This window comes from Chelonoidis abingdonii, chromosome 2, assembly GCF_003597395.2.
Source record: "Chelonoidis abingdonii isolate Lonesome George chromosome 2, CheloAbing_2.0, whole genome shotgun sequence".
Lineage (NCBI taxonomy): Eukaryota > Metazoa > Chordata > Testudines > Testudinidae > Chelonoidis > Chelonoidis abingdonii.
Window position 1 is genome coordinate 135,105,769 of NC_133770.1, and position 24,619 is coordinate 135,130,387.

The window sequence follows — 24,619 nt, forward strand, 5'->3', positions numbered from 1 at the left end:
TTCTTTTTCAAAATTATAGGAATAGGACCTTTATATTTTCTGTAAAATATAATTCAATCAAGTACTACTTTTAAATCCCCCAAATATATTACTTTATTTTGTTTTACAGACCAGACTTTATATTTCTGTTAAACATATGTTTTCAGCCAGTTCATCATATCCTTTCTTGCTTCTTCAATGTAAGGTTTATCTCGAGGTTTCATATCGTCTGGCTTTAACTCTGCAAAGCCATGAACTTGTCCAGGATAAACTTTAATTCTATATTCAACTTGACAGTACTGTTTCAGTTTCTTCTCCAGTAAGATGATCTGCAACACAGAGCATCCTTCCATTATTGTGTTAATTTTAATTTTCGTTTAACTAGTCAGCTCTCAGTTTGTCCATTGTTTGGCTTTCTGGAAGATGTGATCAGTATCTTCTTTACTTATCTAACACTCAGGCCAGATTTTATTACTCAAGCTCTTTATACAGGCTCTTTACTAATAAAGAAGAAAACTTATATTTGAAATATGACTCTGAGAGATATGAAATAAATGTGTTAGTCTTTAAGGTGCCACAAGACTCCTCGTTGTTTTTGCTGAAACAGAATAATACAGCTACCCCTCTGAAATCTGAGAGATATGGCAATTTCATCCCATAGCCTTAAAAAACCTGAGTGAATTAAGTCTTAGCATCCTTGGGGTTCATTGTACGAAATACAAAGTTTATGTATTATTGTGGGCCAGGATTGTATGTAACCTCTGTAGGGGGAGATCCGATATAAGGCCTGATTGATCAAAGGACTCTACTGAACAATGTGCCAGATACGAATGAGCTTTTAGGACAATACATGTGAAGTGGATTTCCTGGGAAATAGGCAAGGTGAATGCAAATTCTGTACCACCCTTTTATGCAAAAATCTAGCCTTTGAAGTTACACCCTAAGGAGCAGGCCTTTGTGGATCACCTGTTATGTGAGGCCAGTATCACAAGCCCACGTTGTATAAAGGAAAGACTGAAGTATTCATGGTTGTTCTGGCTCTGAATCTCAGACAGTTATGAACTTGTAACCATGGGGAAAACCCAGTTGTGAGTTTTGAAGGACTAATACCTACCAGAGCCAGAGGCTGGAGTTGAGGTGATCTCTGGTAAGCTTTTTAGCAGTATGTAGATTCTTTTATTGTTTTTACTATGTTTGCTCTATAATGCTTTCACCATAAGAATAAATGTGCTTGATGAGAAAAAGATGTGGTAACTCATAATTGCTGGCAATTACATTGTTCTTAGCATTCAAAGAGAAACCAAAGTGCAGACTCTGTCCTATTTAGGCAATCTGGCTTGCTGGGAATGTCACAGAGTAGGCCAGAAATGGTGCAGCTTGACAAACCCCTGTCAAAAGGGAGGGGCTAGCTGCCTTGAGTACAATCCTGTCTAAAACCCTCCCACTGCTCCCTCAATCACAGCTACATTCTATTTTTAGTGCACTAGCTTGATCAGAGCTAACGTGGGTATGTCTCCTGGAGCTGGAAGTGTGGACGTACCTACAGCTGCACATGCATGGGCCACATGTGAAGGGGAATTTCATTTTTAATGTGTAGACCTGTGCAGATGCCTGTGCAGTATTATCTATGAAGGTGAGTATGTAAGCATTGTAAAGAAGTCCTGCTTCCTTTTGTACTATATATGTTACATTAAAAAAAACCAATCCTATGTTAAAAGAATGTTAAGGTTGCAAAGTCAGCCACTTAGAAATTACAAATTAAGGTCCCCTTTGCTATCTTAATTCAGCCTCTTTGTGCATATGCGTTATGATACAGTCTCCAACTACATTATCACATACTATTTTTCCCACAGGACCCCTGCCTCATTCAGTAAACAGAATGAACCATACTCTGCGGCTGAATCAGGGTTGGGTAGCGAAGGAGGCAGTTGTCTCCTTTGTTGCAGAGTTTGGAAGGTCTGTTAGTTGGAAGGAAGAGAAAGGAGGGTCTCAAAATAATGTGTTTGTGTAATTAAAGAATGTAATTCCTGTGCACAAGGGGTCTGAATTAAGGTTGCATGAGAAACTGTAAAATTTCCTTTACTTTGCAGTCAGAACATTCTTTTTATGTATTTTTTTCAGATGTAAATAGGGAAGTGTATGGAATGAAGCCTAGGTTTGGTGCCTCACCAGAGCACATACAGTGCAGGACAGAAAGTTCCACAGCTGTGCAGCACATTGCAGATGATGGAAGCTTTTAGGGGATTTTTTGTTTTTCTTTTTTTAAGAATCTAGGAATCTCTATTAAAAAAGTAAATTAAATAAAACTTGAAAAATAAAAGCACTTAGAAGAAAAATTAAAGGTATTGTGTCCTGTGCAACTTCCCTCTTGTGTGTATGTACTACAATGCAGTCTTTATGTAATCACATACCAAGGGTATGTCTTCACTATCAGCCAGATCGGTGGGCAGCAATCGATCCAGCTGGGATCGATTTATCGCATCTAGTCTAGATGCGATAAATCGATCCCCGAGCGCTCTCCTGTTGACTCCTATACTCCAGCTTGGCAAGAGGCGCAGGTGGAGTCGACGGGGGAGCAGCATCAGTCGACTCACCACGTTGAAGACACCACTGTAAGTCGATCTAAGTACGTCAAAAGTTGCGTAACTTAGATCAATGCTCCCCCTGAGTGTAGACCAGGCCAAAGGGTTCAAGCCTTATTCAGTTTGCAGGGTGGGTGAGATAGCATTGTGTAGTGAATGAAACTAGGGAAGAGTACTGTGTCCTTCGCCTTAGAAATTGGACAGTATGTAGTGAATGAAGGTTTTGTTCAGTCAGTGCAGGGACAGCCATATCTGAGGCATGGATCCACACGTTTAAATAATACAAATAAAAATAAATATAGATTAGCTTCTTCCTTCACTGAGCACTATCCATACTACCCAGCGAAAAGGCAAGAGTTCTACTAAACAAAAATAATGTAATGATCATTAATTAAACAATGTGGGTGAAATCCTGGCCCCACTGAGGTCAATACCAACACTAGAATGGATTTCATCCTGTGTCCTAATGCATACGGATAAGGGCACAAAGTTGTTCCTCCAACCTTAATTTTGGCATTTCCTGTTGTGTAAGTGTTTCATTTTACACCTCAAGATTCTCTTAATGCAGTTTTTGTATGGAATTTAGATTTTCCTGATGCATCTATTCCATACTGTAGGCACATTACATGGATTAAAGAACATTCTTATGAAAAGATGTCAAGTACATCTAAGAAGAATAGGTCTCCTATACATTGTTCCCAAAAGGTCTCCATCTCGTTCTCTCCAACTCATCCCCAGTACAGTACTCCCACTCCCCAGGAAAAACCTGGGGAAACAGCTAAGACTTGCAGAGTGTCAGGATCTATACCCAAATCCAGACTCTTGCAAATCAAAGTGAGAAGCAAGTTTCAGAGTCAGGAAATCCTTTCTGAAGCCTGATTCGGGAAAGCACTGAAGCATGTGTTTAAATGCTTTCCTGAATAGAGATGGACTCCTGAATTGGGGCTTCAGAATGTCCTGCTGCCAGTCTTTCTCCCACTTATGGATTATTCCTACAGCATAAACTATGGTGTTGTGATGATGTGCCATCACTGTCACTGCACAGGCAGGGAACTCATGTGCAGACCAGGCTCTTGACTCCTATTTATATACTTATGTGGCCCTTGTCATGATAGTATTTTAGTGCCTACCAAGCATTAGTGAATTTATCCTCACAGCACCTTTGTTAGGCAGGGAGGTATTACTCTCATTTTACGGAGGGAACCAAGGCATGGTCACCCATGTCTCCACTGGGAAAATACATTATATTAGGAAATGTACTAATGTACTAGATAGCATACTGGAGTGGGCCTTAGGAGAGCTAGGTTCTATTCCTAGCTCTGCCCCTGTCCTTGAGCAAGCCACTTCCTTCTCTGTGCCTCAGTTTCCTCATCTATGATGTGGAGATAAAGATACTAACCTCTTTTGAGATCTGCTGATGACAAGCGCTATATAAGAGCTAGGTATTGTTAATTATAGCTAATCTTACATCATTCCTTTTTAAAAAAACACACTATATTTCCTCATCTAGCCAGGGCCTAAGGTTTACAGGCATGTTAAATAAAATATATTCATTACCACTTTTCTAACCTAGTGCATTTTCCCAGTATACCCTGGCTGACTAGGTGACCTGCTCACAGTCACTCACAGAGAGTTCTGGGGCAGAGCTGAGAACTGAACCTCTGTCTCCAGAGTCTAAATTCAGTGGCTTAACCCTGTGCCCTCTAAGAGGCAGCACAAATATCCAAGTGGTTAAAGCATATGGTTTGTACCCACTGGAGTCTCTCTGTACATGTTCAGCCCTTGCTAGCTGTGATACAAAGAGGCTGACCTTTGGCCCCACCATGGTTCTGTTCAGTCTTCCTGAAAGAGAAGCTATACAGTGGCTTCTGCGTAAGCTCAAGGAGAAGTTAAAATATAGGCAGAAAAATCCTACTGCTCTGCTCTCCTACCTCCCCATGGGCTTCCTGGCAGGCCAACACAGATATCCAGTAGCCAGAATTCTGCCTTATAAGATAAAAGCATGTCAGGAAAAGAGAAATCTGTTTTGAGACAAACACTTACTTGGTCATACGAAATGGTGTGATCTTTTCCCCCAAAAATAAAAAACGTCGGGTTCAGCAAATTATATCTGTCATCAGAGTCCCTGATTATTCCTATAACACATTTTGAGAAAGTATTTAAATCATGTGACACATCTTTCAAGGTGAGCTGCAAATTTAAATACAAAACTTCTATTTGCTTCAGCAATATTTATTTTTCATTATAAAAATGTCTGTCACAAATGCTATGTGCACACGTAGATCAGCTTTAAAATCACACAGGGTAATATAGTGTAAAAAAACCCTTGGAGAACCTCAAAAGGCTCAGCTTTCCTCAAGCCAACCCAGCAAGTGAAAGATTGAATATTCAGGTACATGGGCCTGGCAAGATAGTCTTAATGTCAACAAAGGTGGGTTATTGGGACCAGTGAGGGCAGCAAACTTTAGAGCAAACGGTCCCCTCCTCATCCCAAAATTTGGGATGGAGCATAAGGAGAAAGATGATATGTAGGATAGACAGGATCCAAGATGGCTAGGGCTTTAAAAATCAGCAACTCTTGGCAATGGCTTCCAGTTGGGGGTAGTTCAGTCTATGGAGCGTCAATATGTAAGAAGCACCACAAAGCAGATAAGAGAAGTTGCATTCTGCGTCAATGGAATTTGAGTGGTCACAAGACTGACATTCAGCACTTTACAGCAATCTAAACTAGAAGTGGCTAAGGCATGGATAAATGTGGCTACGTCCATATCCGAAAGCAAACGCTGTACCTTTCTTGCCAAGCCAAGGTGAAGGAAAACACTTGTGGTTGCTGCTGTACCCGCATTGTGCAACTCCTTAAAAGTTGGCAGATGTACTCCTCCCCTTAGAATAGGCAGCAGAAGTCCTCTCTGCCATCGTCTGTGACAAGTGTCCAGTCTAACTTCCTGAAATGTTCCTACTAACTAGGCTCAGCTGAGCATTCAGCACATGAATATGAACAACGGACAACTTACCTTTTCTCCTTCTTTCAGACCACTTATATCCCAAGTTATTTGCTTGTGCTCTGGGATATCCCAGTAAGCATTATGCCAAATTGCAGAGAACCCTGCTGGAGCATAGAGCCAGTCAAGTTGAAATCAGGAAATACTTGTTTCTTAGGGTTAGTCTTCACTACGGGCTAAATCGGTGCCACTGTGATTGATGCAGCGGTATCAATTTAGTGGGTCCGGTATCAATTTAGCGGGTCTGGCGATAAGTCGATGAGAGAGCGCTCTCCCATCAACAAAGCATAGTGTAGACACCATTTTCAGTTAATATAAGTTACATCAACGTAAGTTATGTAACTTACATAACTTAATTAGTGTAATTTACAACAATTTACAGTGTTAGTGTAGACAAGGCCTTAGTATATTTCACAGATTAGCACATGTTTTTCCCCAAAGATTTTGGGGAAAAAAGATTGCAATTTTCCAAGCAGTTATGGAGCTGGTGAGGACATTTGATGAAAAATGACATTTTCTCTTCTGTGAATGTCTAAAATACTGGCTGTCCCTTTTGTTAGTGGGAGCATACAGCACCTATTGCTGAAATAAACAGTTATATTTAAATCTGCAGCTGACCTGTAAATTGAATACTTATAGAAATCTATATAGAGCAACATCTAAAATATGTACTCCACATAATCAAGTGAGCCTGCTCAAGTTTACATGCAATCTTCACTACCGTAGAGGGACACCCCAGTCTTTAATTCAGGATTTTTCAGCATCAAGTGATGTACAGCCATTCCACCCCAGGAAAACCCAATGACACCGATCTTCTTTGCACTGCACTGCTCCTGTAGATACTTCAAGACAACATCAGCTTCCCTAAGACACATAAACAAAAGTGAACTAAGAAATCTATAGTAGAATCGCTACCTGAAAAATCTAAAAAGAAAACACAAAAGTACATAAAATTGTCCCCATCCTCTCCTTCTGTCATTTAAAATTATTCCAACCCCAGATTACGTACTGCTATTCTTAAATATGGGTTTGCAAATATGGCCTTAATTCAGAAGAGTATCCCTATACTGGACAGCAATTAAGCATGTGCTTAAAGTTAAACATTTGTTTCAGTAGAACTTAAGTAGAGTATATTAATCATGGACTGAAATAATTATCTGAACTGGGAGCTATCGTGCCATTTCCAGGAGAACTGACTAAGAATTACTTACTTCAGAAGGGAACTAATAAGAACAAGACATGCAAGCAAGTGCAAATGTGCACTAATAGAATTTTACATGATGGATTGTGGGAGCAGAAGAGCTTAGTCTGATTCTGTAAAAATGAAAAACTTATTTAGGTAAACAAATGACATGACTATATTATGACCCACCTCATACTTTGTGATGTAGCATAAAATAACTCCAGCCAAGACCACTTGACAGAGTGTTAAACAATTATCCAACTTAACATTTTTCCAAAATTAAACTAACAATAACTACTACACAAAAAGGCACATGTACTGCATATGAAGGCTAATGTAACAAATTTGGAAAGTCATTTTAATGTATACCATGTCAATGCTTTTTTTTTAATTGCAGAAGTCTCAAGAAGTTTGAAAACATTTTCATTTTACTATTTTTCAGAAGAGTCTGATTTTTCAGTTTTTAAGTTTTAAATGTAATTGCATATACTAAGCAAGATTTTCAAAACTCAGTGCCTAAACTGATAGGTAAGGGCTTACATATCTGCACATTGTGTCGGGAAAGAATTCTAAAAGGTAAATATTCAGCAACTATCTGTTCTGAAAATTCAGTAATATTGTTATACGCACAGATACTGCGATCTGCGTAGTCAGAAGCTGTACTGGCAGCAGTAGGGGATAGGCCAGCTGCATTGAGCTACTCCTAAGAGGTTATGGAAGTGCTTAGTGGCCCATCAGTCAATGTCATCAGAGCAGATGGGTGTCACTCTGGCTTTATTGTCTATTTCTTGAAGTTTCAGACTCTCCTGATGGACACTGAAGAACTAACAGTGCCTCCCTGAATTCAGGAGCTGGTTTGTTGCAAAGGTCAGTATGGACTACAGATAACTGTACCTACATTTCGTCTTCTGTTTAAAAGTGATACATTTAATCAGAAGTACTTAGATGTCTTCCTCAAAGTACTTAGAGAAGAGCTGCAGAAAGGACCTGAAAGCTCTCTCTCAGAAATCAAGCACTGGCATGTAATGACAAGATACTAACTCACTAGTGTACGTACACACAGTGTAAAGTGAATGTTTTGGAAGATATATCAAGGAAGCATCAGATACGTGTGAGGTATGTTAGACAGCTCTCCCATTGACACACTGAATCAGCATTCAGCTGATCATTTCCTCTGCAGGCATTGATACTCCCCTGCCACAAGAAACATGCTCTTTAATATGTTCTAGGGTAATCCTGCATATTTTGCTTAGGAGCTGTGCAGGAGAATAAATCCTATTATCAGCAACCAGAGAAGGAAAGTGTCACGTGAGATGGGCAGACAACGGCGGACAGAGAATGGGAGCATTCTACTTGAAGAACTGATTCATGGAAAACTTTGCCTCCTTTCCACCTGGAGTTTGGAGAAAGATCAAAGCCAGCCTCAGTACATATGGATACAGGTGATATAAAATAAAAAATAATAATAATTGGAAATATACCTATCTCCTAAAACTGGAAGGGACCTTGTCATCTAGTCCAGCCTGCTGCCTTCACTGGCAAGACCAAATACTGATTTTTGCCCAGATCCCTAAGCAGGATCCTCAAGGATTGAACTCACAGCCCCGGGTTTAGCAGGCCAATGCTCAAACCACTGAGCTATCCCAGGGGCATGAAAGCTGTTAGACACCACAGAAGTAGTCTGGAGGACATGGGGAAGTGGCTGGTACTCTGTAGTGAGATTAAGAAGACAGCATCTGTATGTGCCAAAGCCAGAGAAAGGAACTGTGGTTGGGGAGAAGAAGAGGTCAAACTCTCTCAGGAAGAGACAATGATGCTACAATCTATCCAGCAGGTGGGGATTATGTTCTCATTAGCTTTTCCTACTGCTACTCCTGAGACTCACTGCAGCCAATAGTGGGGCGTTTATCAAAAATACCCCTCACCAAGTGGCAAGATTTGCAGCTCCACAAGTGAAAGACAGAGCATTCCCAGGTGTGAACACAACAGTCTATCCCACGGTGAAAGTCAAGCCACAGACCTTATAAGGTTAACAGAGCATAGCAGACACTTTGCCCTGCCAACCAGGGGCGGCTCTAGACATTGCGCTGCCCCAACCATGGCGGCATGCCATGGGGGGTGCTCTCCCGGTCGCCAGGAGGTCGGCAGGCGGCTCCGGTGGACCGAGGTCCATCAGAGCCATCTGCTGCCCTCCCAGCAACCGGCAGAGCACCCCCCGCGGCATGCCGCCCCAAGCACACGCTTGGCGTGCTGGGGCCTGGAGCCGCTCCTGCTGCCAACAGTGTCATTCAAGCAGGTGTCTGAGGTCTGTATGTCTTTCAGTAATAAAGATTTGCCTCCCTCTCACCATTTTCCTTGTGTAAAATATGTAGACCAGAGCAACCCTCCTGCAAGAGTCCCCTGGTGTGACCCAGGACCTCTCCAGAAGCAACTCCAGCTGCCCTTGAAGAGACATGTCCATTGCAAAGGAAGAGACAGGAGCCAACAGAGGAGTGATACATGAGCCTTGACACCAAGCTGATAGCCCTTTACTTCACTACTGAGCAGAAGGAGGAAATTACTCCAGTGCACCACCAGGCAACTCCAATTCCAGCCCCACAGCATCCATCCCAACACAGAATTGTCTCTCTCTATTTGGCCCCAACTCTGCAGCACATAAATGATCTGGAAGCACAGCCAGGCAAGGCTCAGCATCTCTTCCTCCTGAGACATTGCCCACTACAGAACTACAACTTTTTTCCCCATCCCACTATCCTGAATCTGATGAGCAGGAAACAGCCATTCCCATCAACTCCCCTCCCATGGCACGTGCTCTTCCCCAGGTCCGACAGAAGGAAGGGGTAGAAATTGTATGGAAAGACCCTGACCCAGGAAAAGACTTGGCTTTTTTGAGGAAGCAGTGGTGGCACGGTGCCAAGAGCAGCAGGCACTCTGGATGCAGGGGGCAAGCCCCAGGAACTGTGTGCGGAGCAGACTGCAGCAAAAGCTGAGGCACAGGGTGCAACTGCCATATATTGCCACTGGGAGCAGGTCTGTGCAAGACTTGTGGAGGAGCAGCAGAGACTGGGCAGGGAGCCAGTGCAGAGGGGTCCCAGTGAGACACAACCCTAACAGATCTGGCCTGGAAATCTGCAAGCCCCTATTTGCTCTGAGTGAGACTGGATTGGAGAGACCATCCCTGGCAATAGGCCTGAAGACTGGACTGCCCCCAGAGGCCTAGACAGGAACTGCTTTTATTTCACTTTCAGCTCTAACTGTTTAAGCCACTGTACCTAGGATATCTGCAACCCTTCCCTTTCTTGCCAAATATCTCTTCACTTTAGCCAAACATTGGAGTGATTATTGGGACCCCCCCAGGTTTAACACCTACAGGGTCTAGCAGCTGAAGCCCCTTCAATGTTTGCCCCAGTCACGGTACACCCAGCATGCTACTAGTACCTTAGAGGTTTGGTGTGCCCTGGTCCTGGGTGGCTATAGTAATTATGCCACCATCTCCACAAAGTGGGAGAGTCCAGACTCACATCCTACTTTCAAGAGACACTCGCACACATCTGGGTGCCCAGCCAGCAGGAGACCACCAGGGCACTGGTCAGATAAATAGTAAGTTAAAAAATAAGCACCTTTCATGGCACTTTTACATATAAATGAAATCCATGCAATTCCCTTCACTCCTAGTTTTCCCTCCCTTTCTATAATCCTTCCTCCACATCCTTACACTTTTGAAAAATAAAAAGCACTGCGTGATCACAGTTTTGAAGTAACCCTCTTTCCCCTTCAGTAGGCATCTTTTGCAGTTCCTCCCAGGCAGCCTTGAAGCACTGACTTGCCCCAAGGAAGAACATGGTGCAGCAGCTCTCCTCTCTTAGTATTCCCAGAGATGGCCTAACTTTTCAACCTTTAACTCCTGTTATGCTTCCTCCCACCCAGGCTTTGTCTACTCTGTAATCCAGAGGAGTGATTGCAACACCATAGATAGGTAGATCAAAGCAAGCTTGAATAACAATAGCAGTGAAGCCAACATGAATAGGGGCTATTTGAATATCTACCCAGAGTCCTGGGCAGGCAAGGCCAGCCATTGCAGCCACCCATATTGCAGCAGCTTCACTGATGTTATTACTCAAGCTAGTTTTGACCTAGCTACATTAGAGCAAGCCCATGCAGCTGCCTAAAGGCACATAAATTCTCTTTCATTGCTACATTAAGTCCATATCTTTATGTTTAGGTGCCCATGAAGCTTTGAAATTTCCAGCATAAATATACATCTTACCTATCTACTTTTGTGGGATCGCGATCTTTCAACCAGTCACGAAACTCAGCCCAGTGATCAGCGGATGTCCAAGGTTTTTTTCCTAGAAAAAAGTCTGGGCAGATGGCTCTGTATGAAAAATAAAATTGAGTCAACTTTTAGGTCCAGGCAACAGCAGCAGGGAAAATCTATGGACACCAAAATATTCATTCATTCTTATTTTGCCCCATAATGGTCACCCACATGGTTAGTGTCAGTATTAACTCCTAATCATCATGCTATCCCAGTAGTCAGAAAATTACTTAGCAAGATTTAGTAAGACTGAATATCTTTCCCAGACCTGAAGAAGAGCTTTGTGGAAGCTTGAAAACTTGTCTCTTTCATCAACAGAAGTTGGTCCAGTAACAAGTATTACCTCACCCATCTTGTCTCTCTAAAAAAAATATAGTGTTTCTGCAGAAAAATTAACTGATGCTATATCACTTTATCTTTAAAAATCAAATCCAAAGGCCAGTGCATTTAAAAGAAATCTTCATCGTTATGCACACTCACTCTCTCTCATGTTACATCTTTGCTAATGAAAGCTAAAAGAAATATTGTCAAGTCGTCTAGGCTCAAAGAAGTTTTGTTTTAAAGAGCAGTTGCACAACCTGACATGAATATACATTTCTTGTTAGTATTTCTAATTAAATTTCAGTTTAAAACAGTTTCAGTTTTTTAAATCACCCACAGTGCTGGACGCTCAGATACAGCAACCTTTTGTTAGTGCACTGCAACTTGACATTTCTCAGAACTCTGCTTGTGCTGCCATTATGTTCTGAGAATTGTTGCAGCCTGAACTGAGAAAACCTATTCTACACTGGGATCTGTCAGGGAGGTACCACTTTTATGTGTCCTTTATTCTTCGATAAGTAATTCAGACTGAAATGACATGATTTCTCCTTGCGTATGGAAAACACAACATGGAAATTTGAATCTGGTGAACCTGAGTGTGTCTCTTTGAAAATAAATCAGTAAAACAATAATGCTTACATATATCCCTCAGCTGCCACTAGATCAGCTATGTATCTAATGTCTGGGAATTGCCATCCATATATGTCATGAATCACAATCACAGCTTTGTCTGTAACAGAAGACGGTTTGCAAACATATGCCTTGATGTGCTCCACTTGCTCTTCATGTCCAAGGCCCACATAATCAGTTCTTTTTCCAATATCATATAGGAAAGGTTGAACATCTGAAGTCATTTGAAAAACTAAAGTAAAGTAGAAATGAAAAAATATATTAAACTATTAGCATAAAACAAATTAAATACAAGCTGGATTTGCAGAAAATATTACATTGAGTGACATTATAACATTAATGAATAACTTTAATATGTCATATCTAAAAGGGAAAATTAAAATTGAATGGTAATGTTCCAAAATGAGACACTTTTTGAATAGGTCTCAACCAATCATGTTAGTAACCTGAAAATAAAGAAAGGAAGATTAAAAAAAAAAATCAAAGTTAAAGATTGACATACACAACTTAAATATTTGGGGCGTATTTCTGATCTCATTCCTTTTTACCCTTATGCAATGCCATTAACCTAAAAGCAGTTACTTCTGATTTCCATTGATGTGAAAGGAGAAAAAGACCCATTATAACACAATTTGATGGTGAATCAGTAAGAACCTCACATGAAGAAAATGCTGGAAGTTGTCAGTAATGAGGCATGTCAATTTGGACTGGTTATCTTGTGTTATTCCTACACTTGGTCAAGTTCATGGATAGTAAACTGCAAATCAGGAAGTATATATCCGATAGTTAAGGATACAATTTATGGCTGGTCTACACTACGTTTTTAAACCGATTTTAGCAGCGTTAAACCAATTTAACCCTGCACCCGTCCACACAACGAGGCCCTTTATATCGATATAAAGGGCTCTTTAAACTGACAAGAGGAGTAGCGCTGAAATCGGTATTACCATATCGGATTAGGTTCAGTGTGGCCGCAAATCGACAGTATTGGCCTCTGGGCGGTATCCCACAGTGCACCATTGTGCCTGGAAAGCAATCTGAACTCGGATGCACTGGCCAGGTAGACAGGAAGAGCCCCGCAAATTGTTGAATTTCATTTCCTGTTTGCCCAGCATGGAGCTCTGATCAGCATGAGTGGCAATGCAGTCCCAAATCCAAAAAGAGCTCCAGCATGGACCGTATGGGAGATACTGGATCTGATCGCTGTCAATGCGAACGATCAAATCGTGTTTCTATCAGAGCTCCGTTACAGAAGATTGGAAATGACAAGCATTATGAAAAATCTCCAGCGCTATAAACCAGACGCAGGCCACTACACTCAGTCGCCTGTGTGCACATATGCGTTACGGAAAGCCAAGAGTCAAATGGACGCCTGCATGAGAGGAGGGATGGGGATACCTGTAGGACACTCCAGCTATCCCACAGATACCCCGCAGTCTCCAAAAGCATTGCTTCTTGCCCTGCGTAGCTGACCGACATAGCTGATAGGGTCAAACACATTGTCCAGCGGATGGCTCTCAGCAGCTTATTATCTCGCCAGTATATAGCCCACCTACTCCCCCCATTAAAGTACTAAAGCATTGGGAGAAAAATCGTTTACTTGACTTTTTATTGTTCACGCGGTATGTCTACTAGCATGCTGCTTGCGTAGACATCGGTTGCTGCGGGACACTGACAGCAGATCCTCTCCACCTCCCCATCCCTGTGGAGCGTATGTTGTACCGTGCTACAAATATTGATACGCTCCTCTCATCATCCGTCGTGTTGGTGCTCCTGGCTGTCTTCGGTGAGGTGCAGCAGGAGCGCCTGGTACAAATAGGAATGACTCTCAGTCCTTTCTCAAGCAGATGGTAGCAGGACGCTGATAACCGATCTCATCATAGCAACTAGGATCTCGGACGGCTCGCGCTCACAATACAGCCCCCTCCCCCTTTTCATGATTTAAAGAAAAGATTCTTGCCACTGCTTGACTAGTCATAGAGTGATGGCTTAGGCTCCTCTCCCCCCACCGTTTAATGTCCTGCGTTGCGAGCTATCTAGCAGCTGGAGGCTGCCTCTCTCCCTCATTTTATCTCACTTAAAAAGTCAGTGTTTTCTTATTCCTGCATCACACATAATTGGCGGACACTGCAACGTAGCCCGCGAGGGGTTTTGGGAGGAGGGAAATCAATGGGGTGGGGTTGTTGCAGGGGCACCCCCCTAGATGGCATGCAGCTAATAATTTCTGCGGGATATGACATGGAGCAGCTGTGCTCTCTGGTTCTCTGATACACTGGTTCTCTAATACACTTGCCCCATATTCTAGGCAGGACTGACTCTATTTTTAGATAAAACATAAAGGAGGGAATGACCCAGGGAGTCATTCCCATTTTTGTCTTTGCGCCCCTTGTCGACATCAGCGAAGGCCAGCCGGGAGCACCCATGACAGCAGCAGACGGTACAGAACGACTGACAACCGTCATCTCATTGCCAATTTACAATGGCATAGTAGACAGTACAGAACGACTGATAACCGTCATCTCATTGCCAATTTACAATGGTATGGCAGACGGTAACCATCTCTACTACCTTGCAAAGGCAAATGAATGCTGCTGTGTAGCACTGCAGTACCACCTCTGTCAGCAACATCCAGTACACATACGGTGACAGTGACAAAAGGCAAAATGGGCTCCATGGTTGCCATGCTATGGCATCTGTCAGGGCAATTCAGGGAAAAAGGGCACAAAATGATTGTCTGCCATTGCTTTCACGGAGGAAGGAATGAGTGACGACATTTACCCAGAATCACCCATGACACTGTTTTTGCACCATCATGCATTGGGATCTCAACCCAGAATTGCAATGGGTGGGGGAGACTGCGGGAACTATGAGATAGCTACGGTATAGCTACCCACAGTGCAATGCTCCAGAAATCAACGATAGCCTCAATACATGGACGCACACTGCCGAATTATTGTGCTTTGTGTGGCCGCATGCGCTCAACTTTATACAATCTGTTTTACAAAACCAGTTTATGTAAAATCGGAATAATCCTGTAGTGTAAACATACCCTTAGTCACGAAGCAGGGCTGCCCAGAGGATTCAGGGGGCCTGGGGCAAAGCAATTTCAGGGGCCCCTTCCATAAAAAAAAATTTGCAATACTATAGAATACTATATCTCGTGGGGGCCCCTGCAGAGCCCAAGGCCTGGGGCAAATTGCCGCACTTGCCCCCCCCGGGCGGCCCTGTCACGAAGGTCACGGATGTCGTGACTTTAATGAACCTCTGTAACTTATTTGATTTCAGCCCCTGGGGCGGTGGCAGGGGCTGGAGCTGCCAGCTGCCACGGCAGTCAATGCCCCTCCTCCCCCCGGTTATTTTTAGTAGTAGTCAGGAACAGGCCACAGGCTTCTGTGAATTTTTGTTGGTTGCCCGTGATCTGTCCATGACTTTTACTAAAAATAACCATGACAAAAGCTTACCCTTAACTATAGTCAGTATATATATAGCAGACATCCACCTTTGTAGGCTTATATCACAAACCCAAAAAGTTTCTCTCTAGCTGTGGAGGTAAATTTGAGATCAAAATCAGAGAAACGGTAATTCCAGAATAAAGATGTGACTTAAGGTTGGTCCATTATCAGATCATGATTTGAAGGTCTTGGCCAGACTTAAACCATTTGGGCTGAATTTTTCCATGCTAAATGTCTGCCTCGGGCTCAATTTTTTTTAAGAAAATTTCAGCAAAAAGGGTCCAGCCATTTCTGAAAAACAGATTGGGGAAAATAAGTTTTTTTGCCCATGTTAAAAAACTTCTTACAACTGTTTTACTGAGAAAGTTTAGCATCCTCATGCTTTGGAGCAGGGGTTTGAAATCTGTCAGGGGGTGGCCATTGTGTCATTGATGTGCTTTTTGCCATTCTCATAAAAAACAGCCCACATTTAGTGAGTATCTAAGCCTCTTAAAACTCTTAGTTCATATGTGCTCAGTAGACACTTGTCAGAGTTTGGCAGCTAAATTCTCTGAAGATTCCATCAGCATGGAGAATGCTCAGTCCCAGGACCCCAGGGGCTGAGCAGGATTTTCACTACAATTGCTTCTGGTGCTAGGGGCTACTATGGCTCAGGAACTGAGAACAGGGAGCCTGTCTTCCCTGTGTTTTCAAGACTTCCCCTGCTGGTGCCCAGGCTGTGTAGAGAAGAAGACAACCTGACTCAGGCAGAGAAAAAACAGACCCAGGGGGGACAGGACAGGGGGACAGCAGTGGCAGTGAGAGAGTAGATTGGGACAAGTTGTTGTGGGGAGATGAACCTAGAGACTGAATGTGGCGATTGTTGGGGGAGGGGAAACAGATAAGGATCCTTGAGGTGGGGGTAGAGACTGAGTATGGTGGTAAGAAGAGGAGGAAGACTGAGGATCCAAAGAGGAGCCCAATGTGGGAAACTGGGCTGGGCTGTGCAGTGCAGGAGACTGGAAGGGAATCCCAATGAGTGGGGAAGACTGGAATTTGAATGGGAAGACCAGAGTGGGAGAGTAGCACTAGCTGGGAAAGAAGACATTCTTTAGTTACATGATCACACCCCATTTTTTCCACAGGACCCCTGCTTCATTCAGTGCACAGGATGAATGATGCTTACTGAACAGCTATTCATTATTGTGTTTTCTCCTCACTGTTCAATGCATGACCCCAGAACTTATTTACTGAACACTATTCAAAACAAACCCTGCTCTGAATACAGAATTATTCATTTCCTCATGGGCTTATTTGTGTTGTTTATCACTACAGTAACTGAACGCTTCATAAACATTTATTTTCTCAACACCTCTGTGAGGTGAGGTGTATTATTAGCCCCAATTTACAGCTGGGGAATGGAAGCTCAGAAAGATTAAGACAAAAGATGCCCTCACCAGTTCTTCAGGGCAGCATTCAACTCAGGGGCGCCATTTAGGGAAGACAAGTGGCGGGGGGGTGTCTACCCCACCCCCAACCCCCCCGAAGGTTTTGTACAGGACCTCTACATCCTAGCCACAGGCAAAGCTCTTAACTACAGAGCAGCCTGAGTATGGAATATGACATCTGCAGAGGAGAGGTGCTGCTCCCAGCTTGTGCTCCTAGAGCAGGGAGTCAGTATTTTGTTTACAAACAGAGGTAGCATGATTAAGATAAAACAGGGCTGATAATTAAATTGAGGATCTTATGAAATGAAAGTCCTTAGATAAGCCTGTAAAACAGGAATTCCTCTGCGGGGCAGGTGTGTGTGTGTGTTGAAGAGAGAATGCATGAGACACAGAAGAAATACAGCCAAGGCCTCTGAGCCAAGTTTACATTCAGAAAAGAGGGAAATGTGAGGGGGATGGGTGAAAAGAAGGGGCCAAAACCCAGGCAAGGGCTAAAAGTGGCATAGAGAAGTTCCCATTCTGTCTGTGGTCCTTATATGGCCCCATCACCATAGTATTTGAGTGCTTCACAATGTCTAACCTATTTCTCCTCACAGCCCCTCTGTAACCTAGAGCAGTGCTGTTATCCCCATTATACAGACGGGGCACTGAGGCACACATAGACAAAAGGCCAGATTTTCAAAGGTATTTAGGCACCTACTGGGATTTTCAAATGCACTTCAAAGGTTTGGTGCTTTGTAAACCCCACTAGATGCCTAGCTGCATCTTTGGGTACCTGAAATTCTTTGAAACTCTGTCCCTAAGGGACTGACCAAGGTCATACAGGAAGTTCCAGGGAGCAGGGGGGGAGGGATACAGGTCTCTGACGGCTAGCTCCCTATCCACTGGACCAGCCTATCTGCTGCAAGCTGCAAAAAAAAGAGGACTCTGATAAATGGGAGCAAAACCAAGAAGGCCAGTTCTCTGAGACTCCAGCAGTGGGTCCCAGGCGATTGAGAAGAATGTCATGGTTGATAGCATGAAAAGCAGCACAGAGGTCAGGAAGGATGAAGAAAGAGCAAGAATGAGAGTCAGATGAGAGGACATCTCTTAATTCCCAAGAGGTTGCAGGTTCTGGGTGGTAAAGCAATGGCTTTTATGAAATTTAACATTTTAATTGAAAACCATTTTGTTTTGTCATTTTTTGTTCTGAGTTTGAGAAAAGGAATGAATGAGAAAGTGTCGCATGAGTATGATATATGTTTATGCCTCACATTCTTAGAGTTTCAGATGTATTCAGGCCAATTCCAGAGAAAAGAACAGAAATCTCATCCACAGAGTCCATAAAGTCAATGCTTATTGTCATAATTTGTGTTATTTACTGGGCACCATCTGTGTGCACAGCACTGTTCAGAATATGCTAGAAAATATAGTCCCTGAGCCAATGTGTATAAAATGTGTAGCCCTGGATAAGATAACTCTGATATTTAAGTATGAAATGTATAGTTATTGAGCGCATATTAATATCTCTGAGTGGAGGCACTGATGGCAAAAGGAGTTCTACCTGATTAAGGACTGGAAGATCAGACCCTCCAACACTTTTTTCAAGAGGCAGAGCTGCCCAGAGCTCCCGTGCCTGTTTATTTTCCTTTCCTGCCTGCAGTGGCCCTGATATACCTCAGAACACTCAAGTTTTTCCTCAACTTTAAAATGTGGAATTTTCTTGGTATTTGGTTTAAAATATTCTCCTGTGAGAACTGCAACTCAGTCACTGTAGTGTTGTGTTTAAGAGCCTTCTGGAAAGTAACTAGCCTTTAAACCAGGGGTCAGCAACCTATGGCACATGTGCCAAAGGTGGCACGTTAGACGATTTTTCATGGCACGTGGTGGCAGGCTGAGCCGCTCAGCCTGTCGCCAGTCTGGGGTTTCGGCCGCCGGCTCCTGCCAACTGGGCTCCCACTGCCAGTCCCACTCAGCGCCCACTGCTGGCCTGGGTGAAGGAACCTCAGGCCGGCAGTGGGCTGAGACCCCAGCTGGCAGGAGCCAGTGGCCGAAACCCCAGAGCAGGGGCAGGCTGAGCTGCTCAGCCTGCTGCTGCTCTGGGGTTCCCGCTGCTGGCCTCTTTCCAGCTGGGGGCCCGGTGCTGGTCCCACTCAGCACCTGCTGCCGGTCTGGGTGAAGGAACCCCAGGCTGGCAGCAGGCTGAGACCCTGGCTGGCAGGAGCCAGTGGCCGAAACCCAGAACGGTGGCGGGATGGAGGCAGAAGCTTGGTCCTGCCAGCAGTCAAGCTCCCCGCTCCCCTGCTTCTTTCCCCAGAGCGCTGCTTTCCTGCCCCTCCTCCTCTCCTTCCCTGCACCAATCAGTTGATCGCCCTTACGATGGGGAGGAGGAGAAGCAGAGCTGCAGCATGCTCACTGCTCCAGGGAGGAGGCAGAGAAGAGGTGGAGACGGGGCCTTGGGAAAAGGGGTGGGGACGGGGCACATCCCCTCCAGCCCCCTGCCCTGACCCCCCACGAGCTGAGCACCCCAGCCCTCTGCCCTTACCCCTGCACCGCCTCGCACACACCCAGCCCTCTGCCCTGACCCCTGCACCTCCCACAACTGCAGCCCTGACTTCTGCACCCCCCACACATACCCAGCCATCCCACACTCTGACTTCTGCACCCCCTCACACACCTCTAGCCCCTGCTCTGACTCCTGCACCCTCACATATATCCAGCCCCCCCACACGCTGTGCCCTGACTCTTGAACCCCCCCACATCCCCACCCCCATGTTTTTTAGATTAGTCTTCGATACTGACATAAGCGAACAGAGAGTGTCCGTTCAGAAATGGGCTGGTAGAGACTGGGACAGATGTCAGCGCCCAGCGGTGAAAATGTCAACCTGTAAGAGCGATGGTTAGACACCATTAGTAGTGTGTTTCGATCTGTAGCAAACAAACCTCAGCTTTTATGGTGTGGTGGCAGCACATGGACTAGACGGTATCCTTTACAGTAACATGTTCCCAGTTTGGATAAGATCGCCGTTATGAACACATTGAGAAACCTCTCTCTTTCCTAATTGCCCAGTAGGACAGACATAGGGCTTTTGCGTACTATAGCACGACAGAACATGCCAATGGCAGATAGAGCGTAGACCAGAAAAAACGATAATTTGAGGTATGCTGCACCCCCACAATCAGCTCACGATTAACACTAGCCACGGGAAGAAAATGCCACCCAACCATGCCACTACGTCAGACCTTATAGACCCCACACACGCTCAGCCCAGCCTGACTATGCACTCGCTCGCAACGTCACATATATCCAGCCGGCGCCCCACACGCTGTGCCTGACTCTTGACCCCCCACTCCCAACCACGCGACTTTCCTCACAGCACCATAGCACGGAGGCCTCATGCACCCCCCCCCCCCCCCACATTCCCACCTGCACCCCTCGCACCAAGCGGGAACTGTCCCAGGTAAGCGCTCCACACCCAAACCTCCTGCCCCAACCCTGAGCCCCCTCCCTCATTTTAGCTCCTGGCCAGACCCTGCACCCCAACCCCCAGCCTGCTCCTTCACCCCCAATTCTGTGCTCAGTGCACTCCCACCTTCAGCTCAGTGCAGAAAGAGAGAAAAAGGATGGGCTCGAACCAGGGAGAAGGTAGGTACCCACTGCATGTGGGCAGGGCCAGTACCCCAGACTGGCAGCAGGCTGAGCGGGGCCTACAGCCAGGAATCCAGCTGGCAGGAGCCAGCGGACAGAACCCCAGACCAGCAGCAGGCTGAGCCACTCAGCCCGCTGCCGGTCTGGGGTCCCGGCTGCTGGCCCCTTGCCAGCTGGGGTCCTGCAGGCCTCGCTCAGCCCACTGCCGAACGAGGTGAATGGAACAGCAGGCCGTCAGCAGGCTGAATGGGCCGGCAGTGTAAGATCAGAATTTTAATTTAATTTTAAATGAAGTTTCTTAAACATTTTGAAAACCTTGTTTACTTTACATACAACAACAGTTTAGTTACATAATATAGACTTATAGAGAGAGACCTTCTAAAAAAACGTTAAAATGTATGATCTGCATGTGAAACCTTAAGTTAAAGTGAATAACTGAAGACTCAGCACACCACTGCTGAAAGGTTGCTGACCCCTGGACTAGACGCTCATAATGGTCCCTTCTGACCTTAAAGTCTATGATTCTATGTCCCTGTCCCCCAGAGTCCCCACTCAGGGCAGGTGGAGGAGCCACGGCTCCCCTTGAGTTGCCCACATGGCTCATACCATGGCCGGGCTGGAGCTCCAATCCCCCTCCCTCCCTGCTTGAGCGGGTCAGGCAGAGCCACATGGGCATCTGTGGGGAGCCAGCGTGAGTTGCAAACCCTACACCTCCACCTACCCTGGGCCAGGCAGGGAGCCCGGGGGACAGGGACACAGGCTGGGGGCTGTTCTCCACCCCTCCCACACAACGGCAGGTGGAGGGTCCACGCGGCTCCCACAAATACCTGAGTTTCCTGGCCAGGTGAGCTCCACTAGCTGCTGGCCTGGCCAGGGGGTAAGGCCTCAGGGGGAAGAGAAGGGGAAGGGGGCAGTGCCCGCCATGGGGAAAAGTGAACAGGACAGGCCTGTCTGCTTTCAAAGAGTGGGAGGGCTATGGCCCCCTGGCCCCTATGTTCTGGCACCCCGATAGGCTTTAAGTCTAGCAGACAAAGGTATAACACAATCCAATGGCTGAAAGTTGAAGCTAGACTAGTTCAGATGCTAATAAAGGTGTAAATTTTTAATGGTGAGAGTAATTGCCCATTGGAACTATTTACTAAGGGTCTTGGTAGATTCTCCACCACTGACAATTTTTCAATCAAAGTTGGCTGTTGTTCTAAAAGCTATGCTCTAAGGATTATTTTGGGGGAGTTCTATGGCCTGTGTTGTATGGGAGGCCAGACTGGATGATCACAATGGGCCCTTCTGGCCTTGTAATCGATGAATCTATAATTCAAGGACTGTGTTAAGATCATGCCTGGTAAACAAGTGAAATGTGGGACCAAAAATCAGTGAACCAAAATTGGTTCATCAGAAATTAGGCCTAACTGGTGGACACAATAATGAAGGGATGGGCTATTCCACCCATCACTCCGTTTTGGGGATTCTGAAAAAAAATGACTGGGGTCAGGGACAGGGGGGAGCTGGCTACCATCGCATGGCACTAGTTGGCTGAGGCTATGTCTACTCTGTGAGGTAGAGGTGTGATTCCCCTGCTCATGTATACATACTTGTCCCAGCTCTCACCCAGCTACTGCAAGTATAAGTAGCTATGTGGCCATGGCAGCCCAGGTAGGAGCAATAGAGGCATGGCTGAGCCTCTATTGCATGCCAACCCCCCCTGAAAATGGTATGGCTCCTCCACTGCTGCTACCCATACTATTGCAGCTACACTTATGTTTATACTGACATTAGTTCTCACCAAGCTACTGCAAATATGTGTACCTGAGCAGGGGAATCATACCACTACCTTATAGCATAGACATACCCTAAGAAATGGGATTGGACTTTAGCAACAGCAATAACAACTAACTTCTCTTTTCCCCAAAATGACAGCTATTACCATCTAGGAGACTGTCTAACAAAGGTTTTTTTCCTGCTAAAGACTCTCTCCAGCTAAAGGTAAGAGAAACAGGGATATTGGTAAAATGAAAGTCTTATTGAATACTTTACATTTCAAATACTTTAACTGTTTTTCCTCCTTTTCTGTATCTTTAATAAAAGACAAAAAGAGTTTTTAATGGCATCCTTGCCATGGTATTAAGCAGGCTGAGATCTCTGTATGCCAAATCCCAGATCCTCTTTAACATCATTTAATGTTGGACAGTGACAGTCATGTTAACCTCTTTGATTCATTGAGCCCATATATTTCCTCTAAATTAATGTAATAGTGCTGAAGAACTATTAAATTATTATTAAAAAAAACCTAGACATTTCACTACTCAATAAAGCCACATTCTACCCTTGATCTATGTGCAAACCCAGCCATTGACATCAATGGGAAATCTGCTGTGGGTTAGGGGAGTATATAGACATAAATTTACATCCCAGCCTACAGAGCATAATTCAAAATGAAACTCAGCCTTTTCCCCAGAATGAGTCAAACACCCCTTGAAGGGCTGTCTCCATTACTCTGGATCACCTGTCCAATCCTCACTGCTTACAGCAAGAGAAGTACAAATCTTATTTTACAGTGGTGATTTTTGTCCAGTATTTTGGTCATTTTCAAGGAGACATTTCCAACCTCTCAGTGGTTTCAAATGTGCCCCCCATCCCCATTAGACCTGTCCTGCAGTTGGAGCAGCTGCTGCATTTCTCTGCTCTCAACACATTTTTAGTGGAAGGATTTTCTGTGCATTACCTGCAGTTCGATCCCAAAGAGTAGATCACTCTTTTCTCCTCTTAAGCTAGAAACCTGCTCAATGTCTCCAAATAAAACAGGAGAAAAACCAGCTCCACTGCCAATGCGTTGTTGCTGCTGCTGTTTCTAGCACGCTGCAGCTCTCCTGTGAAATTTGGAGGAGGTGGCTGAGAACCCAGCACCCTCCTAACCTAGACACAAAGAGGGAGGAGACACACCTTCATGGAGCAAGGCGGAGCTGTCTGGATTCCTATTCATTTGTCTCTCACACTGCCTTTAATTTTTTTTTTTTTTAGACTGGTTGGAGTCTGCTAAACTGCATGTACTGAAAATTCCCCTTTCTATATTGTCTCACACTCACATATTTTTTGGATGTGGTAATTATCTGCCCTCGCATACAACATTTATTCTGGCAAGGTGACTCTGACATTGTTATTTTCCTTGTACTATTCAGCAATAGTTTACTTTTTTGCAGCAGGCAGATTAATGGAATAACCTGATTACTACCAGCATGCTCCTCACGGACAAGTCTCATGGCACATCAGAGAGCCTCGGGACCCTATACAGTATCTTTATCAGAGGTCACTCTGCTTGTGCAGAATACCTTCTGCTCTCTTTCTGACCCTAAGTGAACATTTATAGGTAGAAATCCTAGAGGGCATCACAGTGCTCACCTCAGGTCCATTTCATTGTGGTCCTTTACTATGTGTTATCCTTTACACCCTGCATGTTAACACAGGACACTGCAAAATCAGAATGGAAGCATTTTACACCCACTTTGCACTGGTGTAAATGACTAGTTAAGGTGCAGAACAATGGTCAATCAGGCATATCTTTTCTAGGGAGATCAGAGCTTTCCAAATCTGTTTGTAGATTAGGTCACATCTTCATGAGCAGATTGTTGCATGGAGCACCTCTCCTCCCATTCAGAATCCTGTAGACCACGTTCCCTCCCAGCTATGATCACGTAAACAACTACTGTGGTTGCTGCAAGTGTAATGTATGGAAAAGTAATATTAGGAAACTATTTCATGTATTTTTAGATTCTTTAGTGCAATGTGGCAGCTAGAAATGAAGAGAGCCAATGCCACTGGACCCAGCAGCACTCCACAAATCATGAGCAATGCTTTACTGAGCTCCAGTGGGCCAGACACACACACCATGGTTTAAGAACCACACAGCTACTTTTATTTTTCAATTTTATTTTGGTTGTAGCACGATGGTACCTAAGTGTGGAAGAAAAGTAGGCGCACGATATCAGAAACAAAAGGCACTTCTCTCTTTTTCCTGGCAGGAGAGTGACTTTGCATGATGTTTGTTTGCTTGTTTGTTTTTGTTTTTACATGCTAAGATCCTAAGATTCTGTTGTTGGAAA

At 44.5% G+C, this 24,619-nt stretch overlaps 1 protein-coding gene across 1 annotated transcript; it reads right to left on the bottom strand.

Annotated features, from left to right (window-relative positions):
- On the bottom strand, window positions 1-23,379 carry LOC116834339 (carboxymethylenebutenolidase homolog). The gene is made up of 6 exons (XM_032796342.1): window positions 23,245-23,379; window positions 12,025-12,247; window positions 11,014-11,121; window positions 6,285-6,427; window positions 4,605-4,696; window positions 1-308 (listed from the first exon to the last, which is right to left on the bottom strand). The coding sequence occupies exons 2-6, from the start codon at window positions 12,237-12,239 to the stop codon at window positions 129-131; spliced, it is 738 nt and encodes a 245-aa protein (XP_032652233.1). The 5' UTR covers window positions 12,240-12,247; window positions 23,245-23,379; the 3' UTR covers window positions 1-128.
- Between the last annotated feature and the right edge of the window lie 1,240 nt (window positions 23,380-24,619).

What these genes read in the sequence shown, in the direction of transcription:
- LOC116834339 (XM_032796342.1), bottom strand. Translation starts at nt 12,239, where the DNA reads ATGACTTCAGATGTTCAACCTTTCCTATATGATATTGGAAAAAGAACT. An exon ending in GTGGCAGCTGAGGGATATAT is followed by an intron (nt 11,122 to 12,024) that starts GTAAGCATTATT and finishes TTTTTCATACAG; the next exon opens with AGCCATCTGCCCAGACTTTT. An exon ending in GATCCCACAAAAGTAGATAG is followed by an intron (nt 6,428 to 11,013) that starts GTAAGATGTATA and finishes TATGTGTCTTAG; the next exon opens with GGAAGCTGATGTTGTCTTGA.